The sequence below is a fragment of the Salarias fasciatus genome, chromosome 10, assembly GCF_902148845.1.
Source record: "Salarias fasciatus chromosome 10, fSalaFa1.1, whole genome shotgun sequence".
Classification (NCBI taxonomy): domain Eukaryota; kingdom Metazoa; phylum Chordata; class Actinopteri; order Blenniiformes; family Blenniidae; genus Salarias; species Salarias fasciatus.
In genome coordinates this window covers 5,931,715-5,951,019 of record NC_043754.1, presented here as the reverse complement: position 1 = coordinate 5,951,019, position 19,305 = coordinate 5,931,715, and the positions used below count along the sequence as shown (strand labels likewise).

General features: G+C 44.0%; 1 protein-coding gene across 1 annotated transcript; it reads left to right on the top strand.

Annotated features, from left to right (window-relative positions):
* The first annotated feature begins 2,725 nt into the window (after positions 1 to 2,725).
* Positions 2,726 to 19,030, top strand: ywhag1 (3-monooxygenase/tryptophan 5-monooxygenase activation protein, gamma polypeptide 1). The gene is made up of 2 exons (XM_030100685.1): positions 2,726 to 2,963; positions 17,647 to 19,030. Exons 1-2 carry the CDS (start codon positions 2,877 to 2,879, stop codon positions 18,301 to 18,303), a joined length of 744 nt encoding a protein of 247 aa, XP_029956545.1. The 5' UTR covers positions 2,726 to 2,876; the 3' UTR covers positions 18,304 to 19,030.
* The last annotated feature ends 275 nt before the right edge of the window (positions 19,031 to 19,305 follow it).

The window sequence follows — 19,305 nt, the reverse complement described above, 5'->3', positions numbered from 1 at the left end:
AAAGACAGTAAATTCAGCAACTCTATAATGTCACAAATATCAATGAAAGGTTTGGTAAAACTAACTAGTAATCAGATAAAATGTTCACAATTACCCAAAAAGGAGCACCAGCCATGTGCACTGAACTCACTTAAATTTATCATTAAAAAATTAAGGGAATAAATTATAAATCAATATATTCTGGAAAAAAGTAGTAGAAATATAATTTAAGATACTCTCTGAAAATGCAATTTGGTTCCCCTATTTCCTGTGTTGGCCCAAGCTGCACTAAAAAAAGCAATATTCATCATATATCTTGAAGTTGGAAGGGGTTAAAATAAAGTGTTTGATTACTTTCAGAATAGAAACCAAAACTAAATTATCAATTATTGTGACCATTGAAAAATACAATATTTATGGATAAAATATTTAGATTAAAACATAAAGAAGAGATTTTTTTTGTAAAGGATATTCTGCTGTCTGTAAATCTGTCTGAATTCAGCACCTTGAACCAGATTTCTCTTACGTTTGTGTGAGTCTGAGGTTTTGATGTGCAGATATGTGAAAGTTAAACACGGATTTCCAGGAACAAAGCTGCAGCTCGATCCGCTTCAGTCTATCTGCACAGGGAATCAGTGTCCAGAAAAACAGGGCGTGTTCGATGAGTCAGGAAAAAAGTGACTCAGCATATCAACATCATGAGCCGATCTCAAATCTTTAAAGGAAAAAAGACACATGTACCCTTACATTATGCAAACAAGCCATTTTGTTGATTCATTCTTAAGTCTTGATCTACTCACTTTGCGTTGTTTCGAGTATTTAAAACTGAATGTGAAACATCTTATCAGGAGTCTTTGTTTCATAAATGATTATGTTTCGCCCACACTGAGGAAACACTGTTGCAGGGGTGAGATATGAGCTGCTCTGTGCTCTTAGGTGTGTCTTTGCTTTGTCTGTTTTATTGATTGTCAAAGGTGAGTCAGTCTGTCCCACTTGCACACAGTAAATCTACTTCACTTGCAAGTGCGGAAACATTTCAAATCAACCGTGTAAAGCTGAGCTCACCTTTTCAACAATGTGCACATTGCATGCTGGGTGGAGAACCTCAGTTCATCAGCAGCCTGCAGCTCAGATTTGTGCAGTCTTGTTCTTATAGTGCACAAGTGCATTTCACCTCTACCTGTTCCTGGATGAATTTGCTGGGCACATAAATCCAAACCATCTGCAGGTGGTTATTCTTAAAGCTGAACAGCTTAATTGAAATTATTAGGAGATTATCCCTAAAGCCTGTGTGCTAGCAGCCTTTCTTCTAAAGGCCTCATGATGACAGCAGGAGAAGTGAGGAACAAATCTTAAATGTCAAAATTCAAATCAGACAGTTTCCCTGCGGTCACTCTTCTCTTCATATTCACACGGACTCCGGATAACCTGACAGATTTCATACCTACAAAGTATACTCCTTATCCCCGTTCTAATAGGTTGATTGTTGCAGTGTGAATGTGTGTTTGGAATTCTGTCTCTCTTTGGCCTTGCTGGATTTATTACCTGTTCAGTTGTACCCAGCCTTGCCCTTAGGCTCCGTTCACATGACTACGCTTCAACTAAACACACATTGTTTTTGAATTTTTGATTCAGAAACACTTCACAGGGAGAAACTATTTACCTCAGCTCTGGTGCACATGCGTCATAGCAGCATTTCAGAAAAGTTGTGTTTCCCCCCGTTTCCATGGAGACGGAGTTTTCAAAAAGTTTCACCTTGGAAGCCGTCTTCAGAAAGCTACATTTTGTCTGGTTCCTGAGTATCGTTGTTGTGTAAACGGACACACAAAACTCAAAAAAAGGCTTTCTTCACTTGAGAACGTCACGTAAACGGTGCCTCAGTTCCAAGAGATTTCATAACAAATGCTTTAAGCTTGACGCCCCCTAGTGATATGGTGGTGAATTACTCCGTGACACAAACGCCCTTTGACACAAAACTTGTACAGATCAAGATGTTGTTAACGCAATGGACGGCCATTTACATGGTATAGGGATAGAGGCACAACTCAACAATGGCTCCAGAGTGTCATCACTCCCAGTCCAGATTCTCCTAGCCGAGGTCATGTTATCCTTGACCGTCTCCGTAAGAGCAATCCAACTTGGTCGTCTGTCCGTACGAATGTTGCGTACTGTTTTATACTGTGTCGTTCTCTGCACATGTGTGTATAGTTTGAACTCATGGCCTGGCATGCTACCTATCGTTTTCAGTGTAGAAGGACGTTTTCAGAAAGATGAAATGAAAATACTAAAAAGACAAATTTGTATATGATGGTATAGAAGATGGATGGATGTTGCTTCATGAAAAAGGACTGAAGATTGATCCCTTGATTGATAGATAGATAGATTGATTCCCACAGTCCTTCCACCCCACCTCAGCCCAGCCCCGGGCCTCATCCCCCCCAGGTCCGGCCCTGTTCACACTGAGGATGTGGGTCGGTTTTCGCCTGGAGTAAAAGAGAAAGATCCGCGTCCATCCAGCGGCAAACGGAGCGCGCGGAGGCTTCCTGCGCACGGGCGGAGTGCGGGGCAGTAGGCTGCGGGGCTCGTTACATCACCGGGCGAAGACACGCCTTTCTGGGTGGCGACACAGCCGAGGGAAAGCGCTCGGAGGGGGGAGGGGTGTCCCGTCGGCAGGCGCACACTCACACACACACACACACACACACACACACACTCACTCTCTCTCTCGCTCACACACACACATACACACACACATACAGACACACGGAGACAGACAGCAGGCAGCAGCTGCAGCGACAGGAGCCCGGCGCCCCGACTCTGCCTCCAACACCTTCTTCATATTCCCCCAGAATCTCCGCGCCGCTCCCCCCGCACAGAGCTCTGCGACCACCGCCGACATGGTAGACCGCGAACAACTGGTGCAGAAAGCCAGGCTGGCCGAGCAGGCGGAGCGCTACGATGATATGGCAGCAGCCATGAAATCGGTGAGTGGGCTTCCTCCGGAATGACCTTTCTCGTGTCTAACTCCTTTTCAATGGGACGCCTCCCCGTGAGCGTGTATCGGTGTGGGAAACGTGTGCGGGCGAAAGCGGCACCGTTACGCAGGAGCGGGAGGGGGACCGGCCGTGCGTCCTGCCACCGAGCACATTGTCACGCCGGGCGGGGAGAGCAGGAGAGGAACCGGTGTATGAAAGTCCCGATTAAAGAGCTCGGTCGTGAGAAAGAGCCCACCGTGGTCCTGACTGGGGGGCTGCTTTGATGCGATCGGAGCGACATCCCGTCGAACCAGGCCCGCACAGCCTGGCGCACGAATGGTGTAGGGATCAGTCGGATCGATCACAGCTGATAACGGTGATTTACTGTAAATCAATTGTTTGTTTTTTTGAGGGCTTTGCGGTGGATTGTCTGAATTGAGGTGGCTGTTTGATCTTGGGGCGGTGCCTTTCCGCCACCCCCCCCCCTCCCCTTCACGATCAGCCGGTTGTTGGGGGGGGGGGGGTGATCCGGGGGGGAGAGATGCGCGCACAGAGGACGCGCCTGGCGGTGCCACGGTGATCAGGGACATCACCGATCATCACGGATTGCTCCCAACAACCAGGCTGGTGTTCAGGCTGTGTGACGGTGGGAAACCTGCCCGCCTCCACCTCACGTTTGGCGCATTGGAAGCGTAAAAAAAAAAAAAAAAAAAAAAAAAAAAAAGAGGGAGAGAGAGAGAGAGAGAGGCAATGTTGGCTGAAGGTTGATCGCAATCGATTTGCGCAGAAGCGGCGCACAGAAATGCGACCTTCCAGATTGTGGGTGGATGGACAGCTTTCCCGTGGATGTCATATTGCAGCAAAAAAAAAAAAAAAAAGATCCGAGTGTTGCGTGCGCGTGAGTGCGCGTGTGTGTTCAATCGATGCCGTGTAGCAGCCGCATCCCTGCGTCCTCGACCTCTTGCAGCAGGTTTCCCACACAGAGGCGTGCCGCAGCATCTGCCAAGATGCAGCACACACAGGCCCACCCGTAGTGCACCATTTCACTGCCTCACAAAGGCTGCATCTCTCTCTGGCATGGCTGTGGACAATAGGAAGAGTCGGGCAGGCCCAACTCTTGATAAGAATTCCACCTACTATATATTTCTCATTGTTAAAAATCCACACATTTCCACCTGCTTTTATTCAGAATCGTAGGGTTTAGTTAGTTGTTCCATGATGGTGTTTTGTTCCCCAGCCCAGCCCCGGTTAATAGTAAGGCAAGCAGGATTAGTAAAAGCCACTTCCTGCACATCAGCCTCAGCCCCATGAGTCAACAAGTAAGCTGTCAGCGTGCTTGAAGGCCACGCTGCCTGCTGCTCTCTAGGACCGGCCTGGAGTGCTAATGTCAGAGGGGGCCCGGCTCCACCCCTTCCCATTTGTGCCAAGTCAGAGAGAGCGAGAGGGAGCGAGGAGCTGCCCCTCACCCAGCCGCTGCCTCTCTGCAGCACTGGGCAGCAGGGTGTGTCTGCTGCCTCGCCCATCGCTTGAGGGGAATCCCTTGCCACTGCAGACATGGCAACCGCCCCGGTGGCAACGCAGCCAAATAAGCCGGGATGGGAGAGGAGAGTGGCGAGGCGCCGCGGCCTTCCCTCTGGAGGATTTGGGGAGGCTTCGTGCTCTGGGAACCAGACCGGGCAATCAAGAGATGGTGCTGATAACCAAAAAGAGCTTTCACAGTCACTGAACAACAATACTGAAGAGCAGACGTGTGAAACATTCGGTCCAGGATCCAGGATCGTTGTCAAAGGAACAAAGGAAATATTGACTGGATTCTTCATCAAGTGTTACTACTACTTCCAATTTACGTATTGTGGATTTTAACATTTGAGTCAGAAAGATCGAAAGCCAGTTTTCTTATTGCATGTGATGGAGCATCAGCATCAAAGCCACTGCTACCATAAATATGCAAAAGCATGTATGGAGCTGCAAATTTTATATTATTTTTTTTCCCACCAGTGGGTGTCATTAAAGATGGCATAATGCTGTCCTCGTTGCTCTTTGCACTAAAACAAGAGAAAGTATTGGAATTTCATCAAAAATGTCCAGTTGAAGGTTTATATGTTGCTGATGTGGAGATAGATCGGGGCTACCTGGCCCTCAGCATGCCTTCCTGTGCTGGCCACGCTCTGCTTAACCATCTTACAATCCACTTAGTCCCCATTTTGAGTCATAAAAAAAAAGCAGGCATCTCAGCTCTGTGCTCATGTGGAAGCACTCATCAGTGATCATCTGTTACAAATACCTGCAGTGAATATCATCGTGTCACTCTGCAAGGCCGGACTGTTGAGGATATATGCATGCATGCACGGCATCTGTCATTGTTCAGGACACTTTGTATATTCATCAGTACTTTTCTATGCAAAGCTGATAATAACTCATGAAATGGCATCATATGGGTACATACGATCAGCTCTCTTTGAGAGGTGAGTGATTTTCATCCAAACATAAGATATGCTGAATCATTCTGTTAAAATACCTTTGATTTTTTTTTTTAATCTGGGATGAAATGGGAATCCATTAAATCTGAATCGCTTTCTGGATTTCTTTCCACAAATCTCCACATGCACTTTCTCCCACCTTTTTTCTAATGCAGACCCGGGCGCGGTGCGTTGTACCGAGTGCGCATCTAACTCGGCTTTGACCTGATTCACATGGGACCGCTTCCTTTCGGTTAATCCCCGAGCGTCGCCATGCACCAGAGACTCCGGTTTGAAACTGAAGCTCCCCACGAATGGCTGCTAAATGTAGAGTTACATAGTAACACTGAGTTAGATTACATAAGGTAACGACACAACTGAGCTGAGGTTTCAGTTCAAATTTGTTCCTTTATGTTTTCCTGAAGTGAAGATTTCAGCTCACAAATTCAGACGACAGAATTTTTACATTTTTATTATTTCTATATTTTATTTATATTGTTTTATCTGCCATCATGTTACTTCTGACCTGTGGCCACGGTGGATGAAACAATTAGATCTACTGGAATTAATAAAATTTTCTTAGTACTTTATTCATGCAATTTTTGCACTGTTGCACATTTTGTTATAACGATAATGATACATTTACGATATAATTTGCAGGAATACTGTATAACCTCAAAGAGTTAGACCACTCCAGTTATGATTTGATAAATCACTATTATGTTAGTGTAGACATGCCAAGTGATATTTGGCAGTTTTTTTATATATATTTTAATGTGTGAAACTCAAAAATACAAGGTAAGATAGCAGTATGTATTTATATTTAAAAAAGTAATTTTCTTTATCTGTCTCTAGGTGACAGTGTAATGAGCGATCCTCAGCTTTTCCTTCCACAGAAAAAGTCAAGCAGCCACTTGTGGCTGAAACTGAAATAAAACATGTATTCAGAATAAAATGCTGCAATAGTAAGTTTTCCCATTTGTGCTTGTGGGACTGCAGTGAATGATTGATTGACCGTTGCGATGACCTCATGTTGTGACGCTCCCACTCAGGTGAAATCAGTTACTTGGAGTTCTCGGTTAGACATTAAGCTGTAACAGAGGTCGTACTGCACTACTTACAAGACAGTTCAGTGCAGATGAAAGCGCCTGTGTTTTACAGCCTTTGACTAAATAGGTAGGTGGATGTAAAGTAACGTGCACTATCAGAGAAATTGGAAAAAGGTCAAATCCCCTCAGTGATACCACAGTGTTGAATGTGTCCTAGATAATGACTTAACTAGTTAAGTAAAATGACTAACTTCATATTTCACTTTCACCTGAAATGTGGCATTCCTCCGTTTTATAGTGATCAAAACTGGTGGAAAATTGCCCGTGTGTTGCTTTTGCATGTTGGTGGTTGTGGGCGTGTCCATGTGTTTGGCTTTTCTTTGACCTATCAGGGGGTCTTTAGCCTTTCTCTGAGGCAATCTAGAGAGTTAAAGGTAGATCGTAGCTTTATTAGATGATTCAAATGGCTAAAGGACAATAAAATGCCTGCGATTCTGAGTTTATATGTCATTCTGTTTATTGGGTCGTCACTTTCAGCCAGACTGTCACATTAAGCTGCACAAACAGTATGACTTTACAAATCTAGCATGTTGATGCTTTGCCATATTTTCCTGACAATAAGTCAGATTTATTTCTCCATATCAAGATGTTACTGCAGAGTTGATCATCCTCATCCAGCTGCTGCTGTTCCAGAACCTTCTGTGAATTTGTTCCTCAGATCTGGCTGTCGGGCCTTATGCCACGATTAGCCTTCTGCTTCTCTCCAGTCCCTCACAAGTTTCTGGCAGTCTTTCTGTGACTCACTTTACATTTTTCTGCTGCTTATTGGATCATTTTTCAGCATAAACTCAGTGAAAGAATAGTAATGGAGGTTTTTCTTGCTGCTGTAGCAGCTTTCTTCTGGCACACAGTGACACCTTGTGGTCACAGATAGTATTGCACCAACGTTATTGATATGTTAAATTATTTTCGCATTCTCATGAGAGATGTGGTACATCCAATCACCAGTAACACAATTGTGTCTTCCAGTGTATCAAGCCCTCTAAACTCTCTCCATTTGAGCCTGTAGTGCAGTAGGTCTCTCTTTAATTGGCCAAATATGATATGCAGAGTGCATACAGACAATTTATCACTGTTCAGTCTGTCTTTTGCAATCTGTATTTTGCAGTTATACAATTTTTTCTCTATAGAGGCACATTCAACTTCAGTTCAAGACTACCATCACACTTGAACTGTCTGCTCAGTGCAATAATCCATTTAATGTGCTGCAGCTGATCCAGACACCGCATATATGAGTGCATGCATGCATGCATTGGTGTATGTACTGTATATGTACATCTGTTGAATAGTCTGCATCAAGAATTTGCTGCTGGATTAAGAAATGCACGTGCAATCAAACTTACTGACCCTGTAGTGTATTGGTCCCAGGAGAAGTAGGTATACGCTTGATTTGTGCCTTCTTTGAAAACATCCCTGGAACCCCATTTTTAAAAAGAGTGGATTGACGACTACTGAAAATCCATCCATCTTATTTACTAATTGCCACTTAATTTTGGCATAGTTTATGGTAATGACCCGCCCTACTTCACCTCTGATTGGCTCATCTGCCCTCATGCTGGATGCTAAACATAGATATTAACCAATCAGACCAGTAAATGCAGTGAGTACTAGCTAGTTAGAGGCAGTGGGCTGGGTCATGGCTTCACCATCCTCGAGAAAAAAAAGGCAATCTGACTCATAGATACTGCTGAGTGGTGCATCGGGGAGAAGATGGTGGATCCAAAGCCGACTGAAAAATAAATGGCTATTTGCCATACACCCATGTATAACCTGGATTGCGACATTATTAAAACATTGAAGTCCACAGCTTTAAAGGCAATACCTGCTTTATTTGTAGAAGAGCTGGAGGGACTGAGAGGCCAGCATCACTCATTCCAGTACCAGAGCAGAAGTGTAATATTTTAAAATCTGACGTGTTTCCCGAATGCCATCCACGTCCTGTAAATCAGTCCGGGCGAATGCTGAAAAAGAACCAAGTCGCACCAAGGGTTACATAAACCTCACTCCAAACACCAATATTGTCTCAGAGGATCCAAATCTGACGCGCAAACAATAACACTGCCGCTGCTACTCTCGCGTCTGACACCCGCAGCATCTGATTTGTCTGTTGCCCTGGGAAACCACACAAATCAGTGGAGAAATTCAGGCTTTGAATTGATCCACGATCATTTCTCCCACTTCAGCTTGTCAAAATGTTTGGAATAGCCGCGTCTGCTGCAGGACATGTTTTCATTAGAAAACAGAGGCATATGTAGGAGTCGGTAAAGTCTCCTTTGCTGTGGGAGTGAGTGGGAAATGAACAGTGTTAAATGTGGAATTAGTGTTTTAGACTCCAAATGTGCCTCCGCTATGTGAGAGAAGAACGATCCATGATGAGTTTCCATTCAGATAACGATTGTTACGATCAGTGTGCTAAACTAGGAAATGGGGTTACAGTCAGAAAACGTCTGGCCCCTGTTTGTCACCATTTTCTAGTTTCTAGTTCGTCCTATTTTTCTACTTTTTGTCTGTATGAAGCGTGAAACCTCATTATCTGACTTCTAGAGGTGAGACTGCGCTCCTAAGACGGTCCACTTTATGATCGGGGGCCGGTGTCATCTCAGGACATCTCACAACGGTCCCGGAATGAGTCTTGACTCAGCGATGAGTCACAGAGACACACACACACACACACCGAGCCAACCTCTGTGCACAATAATCAGGTTCATTTCACACCGCCTAAGAGCTGTACTTATTTTTGCAGCACAATGTTCAGCTCAATGTCACCTTATTATCTCGATCTGGACTTTTCCTGGTGCTTATTCACCAAGCACATAGGTGCCGTTATCAAACATCTCACTGATACACCTCCCGCCAGATCTGCCACTGTATTGTAGTTAATTAGAAAGGAAGGACAGCAAGAGAAGGAAAACGAAAGGGAGTATTTATGTATCTTCTTTTTAATGTAAGAGGAACAGACTGATCCCTGCTTCTAGTACAGACACATCTGATTACACTCAGATTCACGGCAGCCAAACAAAAGCTTCAGCCAGTGACTTGAAGCCTTCCAGCAAATATTACCAGCACCCTTAATTAAAACTGTGCCTTTACTGTGTATGTCTTCTTCTTTTCTCCCACAACCACTTCATATCTCTAGAAAATCTGTCTAAATTTAAACCACTAACTTTGATCTGAGTGAAAATCACAACTAAATGGAGCTAAGTGAGCTTGGGATGCACCGATACACATTTTTTCACTTCTAATCTGATCCCGATACATGAATTTGGATATCTGCCGATACAATGCTGTTCTAATACCAGAGCTGTATTTGTTTTATTTTTATTAAATGTATATAAGGCCGTAATAAACTCCTCTCTACATGTATGACTGCATGTCCCTGAAGGCAACTTGAGGTGAGTACAAGGTCAGAAAAGAAAGCCAGAAAAACAGGAAAACCTGTGAATAGGAAAAATCCCAAACGGAAAACAAATATGCAATTTTAAGGGTTTCAAATGGACTGTTAATATTTATTAAATTCAAGACTGATACCCTCAAAGGATAACTTCTCTCACACTACTTCTCTACAGATAAAATATAAAGAACTGCTTCATCTGAACAGCATGAATTTTATACATTCTTGCTCATGTAGCAGCAACAAATCAAGCTTTTTGAAATAAAGGTGCGATAAGTGTACACATCATACAAACACACACTATCAATGAAACAGTGTGTGTCTGAGCAGCAAAAATCAAGTACAGCCGGAGTGTTGGCATTAAAGATCACCTGGAATGAGCTGAAGAGTCTAACTACTCCTCTACCTCAGTGATTCCTGAAGGCTCCTTTCGTCTTTCCTCTCAGTGGCTTCATTTGGCACCGTTTCAAATGTTTGATGAGGTTAGTTGTATTAAAGTTCACAACGGGGCATCCTGCCTCTTTGCACAATGGCCATTGAAACCATTGTAAGTTGCCGTCTTGTTTTGCAGCATTTCAAGCGCAAAACACTTCACGTATATACAAATAACTGACATGTTGTCACGAAAAGCTAGCTAGCCACAGTGCTCGTGGCTGCTCAGCTAGCTGGCTGCTAAATGTGGAATTTATTTCCTGAACGGTGGCGCGTCAATCCATCCCACAGTCTGCAGCATCTGCAAAGCAGGAGATCAACTTCTTTGATATACACTTTAGCCTGATAAAAACATCGTGAGAACATGACAAAGAAGCTACAGAGGGGAATCAATGGTCATGGTGTTGACATTTCACAGTCCTCTTTCTGGGTCTGCTCAGCCTTGGATCATGTGTATTCCTTTGCCTCACCTCTACCTGAAGAAACATGCTCCCACTTATGCAACATTTTCCGCTTTGATTCACTGGAGAATGCAGTGAAACACCTACTTACATAAACCCCTCTGCCCCAGCATTCAGGTGAAGCTGTTCACATCTGAGGGGTCTCAGATTTCTCAAGCAATAAATGCAAAATCCTTTTGCATCAAGCACCATCAATGAGAACAGCGGTGATGCTGGTATTGGTGCACATTAAAGAGTATATCAAAGACTGGGGCTCTACCTTCTGAAGATGAATGGATTTTCAGTCCCCTGTTTTACTCACATTTTGGATGGTTTGCTCACAGGTAGTAGACATTTTAACACTGCTGGTGGTAATCTGTTGGGCATTTCACAGTTCACAAATTTCTTCCAACCTGGTTCGTTTGGAGCATTTCATTAGGATATTGGTCTGTGCGTCTCCATTCAGGTAGTACTCTCTGTCTGTATCTTAGAAAATCTTCTAAAGTTTTTCAATGATCTCTGGGTTGCAGGGGGCCGATACCACTTCCATCTGACTGTCAACAGTCCATCACAGAGCAAACAGGGAGAGACTGGACTGCAATGGAGAGAAAACCATGGGCAGGGTGGACATACAAACTAGAAAACCCCACAAAGCTCAATCTCCATTATTGTATATTTGACTTGATAGTAGCAATTCTCCAGCATGTAGAAGTTATTATATTTAGCCAGATCGTATTTTCGTGCTGTCACAGAAGTGAAGTGGGAGGTGACTTCTGACCTCTGAGAATGAACACGTGTCTCTAACAAAAGCTAAGCAGGAAAGTATGTGGGCTGCTCGCTGCTGCCTCGTACTGTACGCCCATCTTTTGTGTGTGTGTGTTAAGCCGTTACTTGCTCTCAGTCTCATTTGACATGCTCATGTATCGGCATGCAGCACAGCTCAGTCTTGACTCTCTGGACTGCCTCTGCACTCACAAGAAGACCCAGGCTTACATTTCCTGGCAGTGTCCCGTTTGCCCTTTGACGGAGTGTTTTCCTTTGAGTGTGTGTGACCCTACAGCTGAAAACGTTCGCTGCTATCACACAAATACTCTTGTCGTTTATGGTAGTGTAGCAACAAAGAGCTACTTGAAGGCCCCCTCGCCGCCATCGCTATCCAGACACACTTCCTCGCTCTTCCTCCTCTTCTTCTTTGGTGTCAGGCTCTTTGTGGTTAAACCAGCGGAGCCTATTCACGCCGCCGGTGACGTCAGGTAGTCCACAGTGCCTTTGTGCTCGGCTGCCTGAAACGGGGGGGAGGGGGGGTCAGCAGGAGGGTTGTCACATCAGGTTAGGAAAGATTGGGGTGCAAGGGAAAGAAAAAAAAAGGGGGGGGGGGCGTTTACGGAGATGTGGCAGGAATTCATTATGTGGATGATGGTGAATGGGAAGGTAAAGCGGCGAGCCTGAACCCGGCCTGTCCTCAGGCCCGGAGGTACCAGTAGAGAGCTGTCCATGGGGAGGTTATTGATCGCCCTTGCCTGGCATTCGTCTGTATCGCCACTCTGTTGTTTAGAAGTTTGACTGCCATGTGTGACGACGAGTCACGAGAGAGCAGGCGCGATTGATGAGCTTTACAGGCTGACAGAGCGCTATTGTCATCCCCGCTCTGCAGCTTCCGTCAGGGCTTTCTACTCGCCCTGCAGCCCTCGCGAACAAAGGCTGCCATGTTTGTACAGATGGGTTGTTTAGGCCTTGTTTTTCTGACCTCTCTGTTGCTCCGGTGCTGACCTGCTCCTGCTGGGTACCTCAGCTGTAAGGTCAGGTGCTCCCTGATTGTAAGGTAATGTGCTGAGGCTGAAGTGGAGCCTCAGGGGGGCGGTCAGGGAGGGATCCTCCCCAGGGCTTCTAAGAGGGATCGTTATGCAACGGGTGTGATTTTATTGTTTGTGTGCCATCATGCTTCTCCAGTACAGAGGTCAGTGCATTTATGACTGTTGTAATCTTTTTATGACATCCTCAGTAGAAACCCTTCTTTATGAACAAGGTGAAACCTCCGCTGCTCTGCCTGTGATCATGTAGAAGGCGCGTCGTCGGTTACAAGACTGACCGTTTAAGTTTTGGCCATAAAACACGGTACCAAAAACTAAACCGCTCCCTCTGGAGAACATCAATGTCAAATGTAAGGGCTCCTCCTTCAAATCTGTTAAACACAACGGCCGCACAGGACGGCTGAACGAGGACATGACAAATCGTACTGGTGAGAGTGGTTATTATCTGGTGATCTTTTCATCTATACTTCAGTAATGTCGAGCACGTTGGTGTGAACAAAAAATGGCGCTCAATCAAGACATGAAAGCCTCATGTTTCGGTTAGAAAAAACTCAAATGTTTGCAAACATTTAAAAGGGGGGTTATTAAGGAGGGCCGGCAGATAGTGACGTGTTTTTCAGTGAATCAGCTACTTCAACAAAACATTCGGTTAAGAGTCCATTTATTGTTTTTAAGTCAAAACCAGGAGGCTAAAAATATGTGTGACAGGTGAAGAGAGGTTACTCTTTCAGGTCACAAAAAGACACAATCGCACCTACATCCAGCTCTGCACCACCAAACAGCTCAATCTTGGAAGAAAACCTGAGGTACAATGAGAATATGCAAACTCTACACAGACACAAACTAGTCCAGTGTTTGCTCTTCGTTAGATGACAAACGTGGCCTAACTGTCCCAAAACTGAAAATGTAGTTAATCAATTATTGAATTTAGAGCAGAGCAACTCTGTAAAACTTTGATGACCAACAATGGTTATCTAACGTTGAGTATTTTTCACCTGGTTTTTGAGGTAGGCACTTCCTCCACTGGAAAAGACCTATGAATATGACGTTCACACAAATTTATTTGGTAACAGAAAATATTGGTTGGAAACAGTTATGCTCACTCACTCACAAGATGAAATGCTGATCTTAAGCAGCATTACCTATAAACTACCTATTATTGTTTTCCAACATTGGCATTTAACACAAAGCATAGCACAACAACTGATAGGAACTCAATAGATTTGCTGGAAGTGGATTGGTGAATTTAAAGTGAATTTCAACCAGTGGTTCAAATGTACAAGACTTATCTAAACCAGTATCTATTTTTTCTTTTGTAACCATTAATTCCATCCCATATTTATCAAATATCTTCACGATTAACAAAAAAAAAAAAAAAAAAAAAAAAAAAAAACCTTCAAGATCTCCACTGAGTTAAAGTCTTTCACTTTATGAATTCCCAAATTTTCCACACCTGCCTTCTAGATTGATTTTTTATGTAACTTCAGGAGATTTATCGGGTGGGGATGTCATTCAAATGTTTGGCCTCGATTTGAGTCTCCTACATAAGACACTGATAATAAGACAATAAGACACTGCTGATCTAATCAGGACATCACTATGAAAGTTGAAGGGTTTTTTTCCCCATAATACAACTAAACGTAAAATTAATGTAGCATCAAAATAATCCTACAGACTTTACAATTTAAAAATTGAAACTCTGTTTCCTGAACTTATAACTTTGCACTTTGATATGAACACATTAAAATCTCAGTCCTAGTATGGATTAGTACAAATGTACCAATCCATAGAACTTATTGTGGGAAAGTGTAGACCAAATAAAGGGACAGACTCATTGTCATTGTCACAGTTTCCTGGGTAACTCTGCATTTGTTCAAGCTGAAAATGTTGCTCTTGGTTTATGCGTTTTCAATCATGTCGACATCGAAGAGCAGCTGAGCGTCAGTATCTCCAACAGAGATGGAAGACCATCACAAACAAAGGTTTTGCAGTCGCCATGGAAACTGCAGATTGCGCCACAGATCGCTCTTTGCCCTCCACTCCCTCCCTTTTATAGTACAAGTACAGCCTCACAATGATTGCCACTGTACAACGTGGAGACTTTCAGTGAGATGTGTGCAGATGTGTGCGGGGTTTCATGTGTGCTGACAAAGAGTTAATCATATCAGCACGCAATTAGTCATATGTTCGGATCAATGGAGCTTGGTGTAACAGCTGGGAGAGGGATTAACAGCGGCTGTGTGCATCTGGAGGCCGACCAAAGCAGAGTGACACAGCTGCTTGCTCATCGTGACTGTGATGTGCCTCAAAGGTCGCAGGTTTAAGCTTTCCACTGTGTCCGTGTCCTTGAGTAAGACGCCGAGGCTTCGCCATGTGTCCAGGATGCGGCACATTCACTGGCAGGCTGCACAATCTCTAGGGAATATTTGCCCTTCCGTGCAAGTGCAAACCTTCAGCGGTGACAAGTTGCTCCTTTCCACTGTTGCAGTAGCAGAGAGCCACACCCATCCCGTTGGTATGGTAACGCCGGGATGAACAGTCGAAGAAGAAATTGTTTTTGGGATGACTGTAATAATCGGTTCAAATGAAATCTCACAAAATACTCCCTGGATTTAATGGAGACAGAGGAATTTCAGAAATATATACAATAAATTCATGTTCCCCAGAGAATGACGGCACGCCTCACTGAAGATCCTCTGATTTCTCGCTTGGCAGAGAATGTACTTGTAATTCAAAAATCTGTTCTCGTGGTTTACATGAAAAGTCGGTGCAAATGTTTTTACATTTTTTGGCACTATTATATTTTCAATGCAACACCCAGGCAAATAGGGCACAGTGAACGAATGGTACACACATTCAGGATTCCTAGAAATGTTATCACAACTAGTCTGAAGTTTTTTTTTTGGTTTTTGGTTTTTTTGTGCCATCATGTTTCTATTTCAGGACCTTCTGTATACATCAGTTTTGTAAATGTGAGGTGAATTGATTAGCACTAAAATATATTAATTGACAGTTTCCAGATGGTAAATCTTAAACCCAAACCTTTCTACCTGTTACACTGGTATTGGTCAATAAAAGATGTGGATCACTTTCTCACTAGTCAAACTGTAACTTGGCTAATTTGAAATTTTTTTGTACCAATATCAGGTCAGAATTTTAATTTGCCATAATCAGCCAAATATGAACACCGAACCAACGTAACGTGTTTCTTAAGTTCAGGAATGTTGTCGATGTTACTAAAGGACTGCTAGCATTGTGCTGATAACTCCACTCTGTATTTATTCATTCTTGTTGATCTTTTTCATCAGTCGTACTTAGATTTGAAACAGAGAAAATGGCTGCAGACTGCCCCAAACACATTATGAATGGATTACATTTTTTGGTGTTGATAAAACCAAATCTTACTCTCAGGGATTCTTGTGTCTTGACTCATGACTATAGCAATTTGTTTAACTTTAGATGTGTAAAGGGATCTTTGAACCAATAGCCAGACAAAACATTCATTTCTTGCAGCTAATATCTTTTATATTTACAGTCCTAATTTAGCTTTAGCTTTAATTTAGCACGGAGAATTGCTGAGAGCTGGTGGCTTCGTCATTACAGATATTGGTAATTGTATTCCTTTTTAACTGGAGGATGTTCTCAAAGTGTTTGTGCTGCTGAGGACTGCGACAAAAAAAGTACTTGTTTAAATGAGTTGTAGCTGTGTAGATGAAGGTCAAAGCAGACTCGATAAATCCAAGAACCGTGAATAACTACAAAATGCTGATCACATATGTCTTGGGAAGAAGGCTTTATGTATAATCCTTTCAAGTATATCTAAGGTTTTCTGGGTACAGACGAAACGTTTCCTTATTTCACTGTCTGTTGAAAGTTTTGCCAGAATCGGGTTTGATGCATCTTTATGGTGATTGGTCTGCTGTTCGCTAGGCATTGTGAAAAACCTTTCCACGTGATTAGTTGGGGGGGCCCCCTGCTTTGCTTTGGCCATGGGGCTGAATTCTGCGCCGGCAAAGAAAGAAACAACAAGCTTTATAGTGAGAAAAGGTCTGTAAGGATGCCTCTGCTGCACAGTCCCAGTGGGGCATAAAGGATTAAATCCTGCAGCCAGACACAGGCCCGTGGAAACAAAACAAAACCCGCATTCAGAGCTGCACACAGCCAATCAGCGATCGTCTCATAGGATGATGTCAGGGTGCAGGAGGTGTGGCTCACACTGTTGCATGGAGCCGGTACTGTCTTGAGTGCAGTTAAGTTGGTCTAGAGGAGATTAATTACGTGTTTCCGCTTTTCATTCTACTGCAGCCATAATATCTCAGATTTAAATGCTGTCATCAGCAAAGCAATGAATTAGTGGTGGAGTCTTTGTGGCAGTAACATTTTAAATGGAATTCAATGTTACGCGAGATTCCCCTTTACTAAGTGTATTTAGATGTCTGTCTTGGACAGTCTAGCTGGCTCATCTTCTAACATGGAGAAAATGAGGCATGTACCAATTGCCAGTCTGATCCTATATTGGGAATTGAAAGGATTAACAACAATTTTTATCCTCTTGGCGATGTTACAAGAGGTTCTGGCAAATGTGCCCGTGTTTCCACCAGAAGACACTTCCCAGAAGCAGCTCAGCGCTCTGTCAACGATACGTTCCAAGTATTCTTGATGAAAGCTAAGGAGATGGAGCTTGATGTGAAGTCCTGATATAAAAGGCGCTGTGATCGTGGTCTTTTTCTCCAAACAATACACCTCGCGTCTCTCGTGGGTCATGTTCCGTTTCATTGATCACCAGGCACCAACTGGTCAGAAGCTGAGCATCTAACTGCACTGCTTCTGAAATGAGGCTGGTGGACGCTGCAACGCAACAAAGCCACGCCTAGTGCCACCCGTCACCTGGTCACCGGGTGTTGGCGATCCCATGACAGTCCATCTAATAAAGAGTTGGAAAGCACAGTGCAGCTAAAGGGTGATCGAAATACTCTGGTTTACTTTCAAAACTTTGTGTATGAAGTATGACTAATGCTTCCATGTTCTTGCTTCCTTTCTGTGTCGACAGGTGACAGAACTGAATGAAGCACTATCCAATGAGGAGAGGAACCTTCTCTCCGTAGCCTACAAGAATGTGGTCGGGGCGCGGCGTTCCTCTTGGCGCGTCATCTCAAGCATCGAGCAGAAGACGTCGGCCGACGGCAACGAGAAGAAGATCGAGATGGTGCGTGCCTACCGGGAAAAGATCGAGAAGGAGCTTGAAGCCGTGTGCCAGGACGTGCTCAACCTCCTCGACAACTTCCTGATCAAGAACTGCAGCGAGACGCAGCACGAGAGCAAGGTTTTCTACCTGAAGATGAAGGGCGACTACTACCGCTATCTGGCCGAGGTGGCCACGGGGGAGAAGAGGGCCGCCGTCGTGGAGTCCTCCGAGAAGTCCTACAACGAGGCCCACGAGATCAGCAAGGAGCACATGCAGCCCACTCACCCCATCCGCCTGGGCCTGGCTCTCAACTACTCCGTCTTCTACTACGAGATCCAGAACGCCCCGGAACAGGCGTGCCACCTGGCCAAGACCGCCTTCGACGACGCCATCGCCGAGCTGGACACCCTCAACGAGGACTCCTACAAAGACTCCACTCTGATCATGCAGCTGCTACGAGACAACTTGACGCTGTGGACGAGCGACCAGCAGGACGACGAGGGAGGCGAGGGCAACAACTAAAGAGGGGGAAACCTCATTCTGCCAAACCAACAATACGCGCGCTCACAAATGACGACAAAATAATAATAATAGTTTAAAAGTTCTTAGAAATTAAAACTACAAAAAAAAAAGAAGGGGAGGGTGGGGTGGGGAGTGGTGGAGCATTGGCGACCAATTTAGCCGATGGTACCGACGCGGCTGCTGTTCTTTATTTTTCCACAAATTAAAAAAAAAGAAAGAGAAAATGCGAGGTGGTAAGTGGATTTTAGTTTCAGAAATAACCAACGAATAATTAAAAAAAAAAAAAAATCAAAAAGAATGAATCCCTCTCCTTAATAAGCTCTGCAGCTTTTGCCAAAATAACCACTTTAGAAGCAGGAGGTGCATCATTCTCCACGACGTGACCACGGGTCAGCGCCACCGTCACTCTCGGCAGAGACTGGTTGCATCGCGCAAATGAATCTGAGCTGTCTTACTGTATTTAGCGAGAGGTGGAGAGATCAGAAAACCTTTCAGTGCTTTGAGCAGCAAGAAAAATTACGAGTAACCTTTGAATGTCTTGGCCTTTTTTTGCATAGTGAGTGAGGAAGACGGAGGGAGAACGAGCAGACGGAGATGAAGACGGGATATTTCCTGGGGTTGTCCAACTTCATTGCGTAAAAAAAACCCTTCAAACTGACATCTTTAGTTGCACCGCGCCCATGATCGTCGAGTGAAGGTTGTCTCTTGTTATTGAAGATAACATGATTTAAAAAAAAAAAAATGTTCTGTTTGCTTTGTGTCGGGTATGTGTCCAGCTCAGTCACACACAGTCATACTGTAACGGAAAATACAAAAATCCATAAAGTAAACTTAGTGCAGCTTGTCCCTCTCATGTGCTGATGTGCTTTATTGAATAAATTAACTGTTTTTGGACACCTAATTCTTATTGTCAGTATTGTCGTTACTATAACAACTTCTTCTATTTGGCTCCTGATGTTTGTGGGAAACTATTTGATCCAGATAGCTCAATAAAAGTGAATG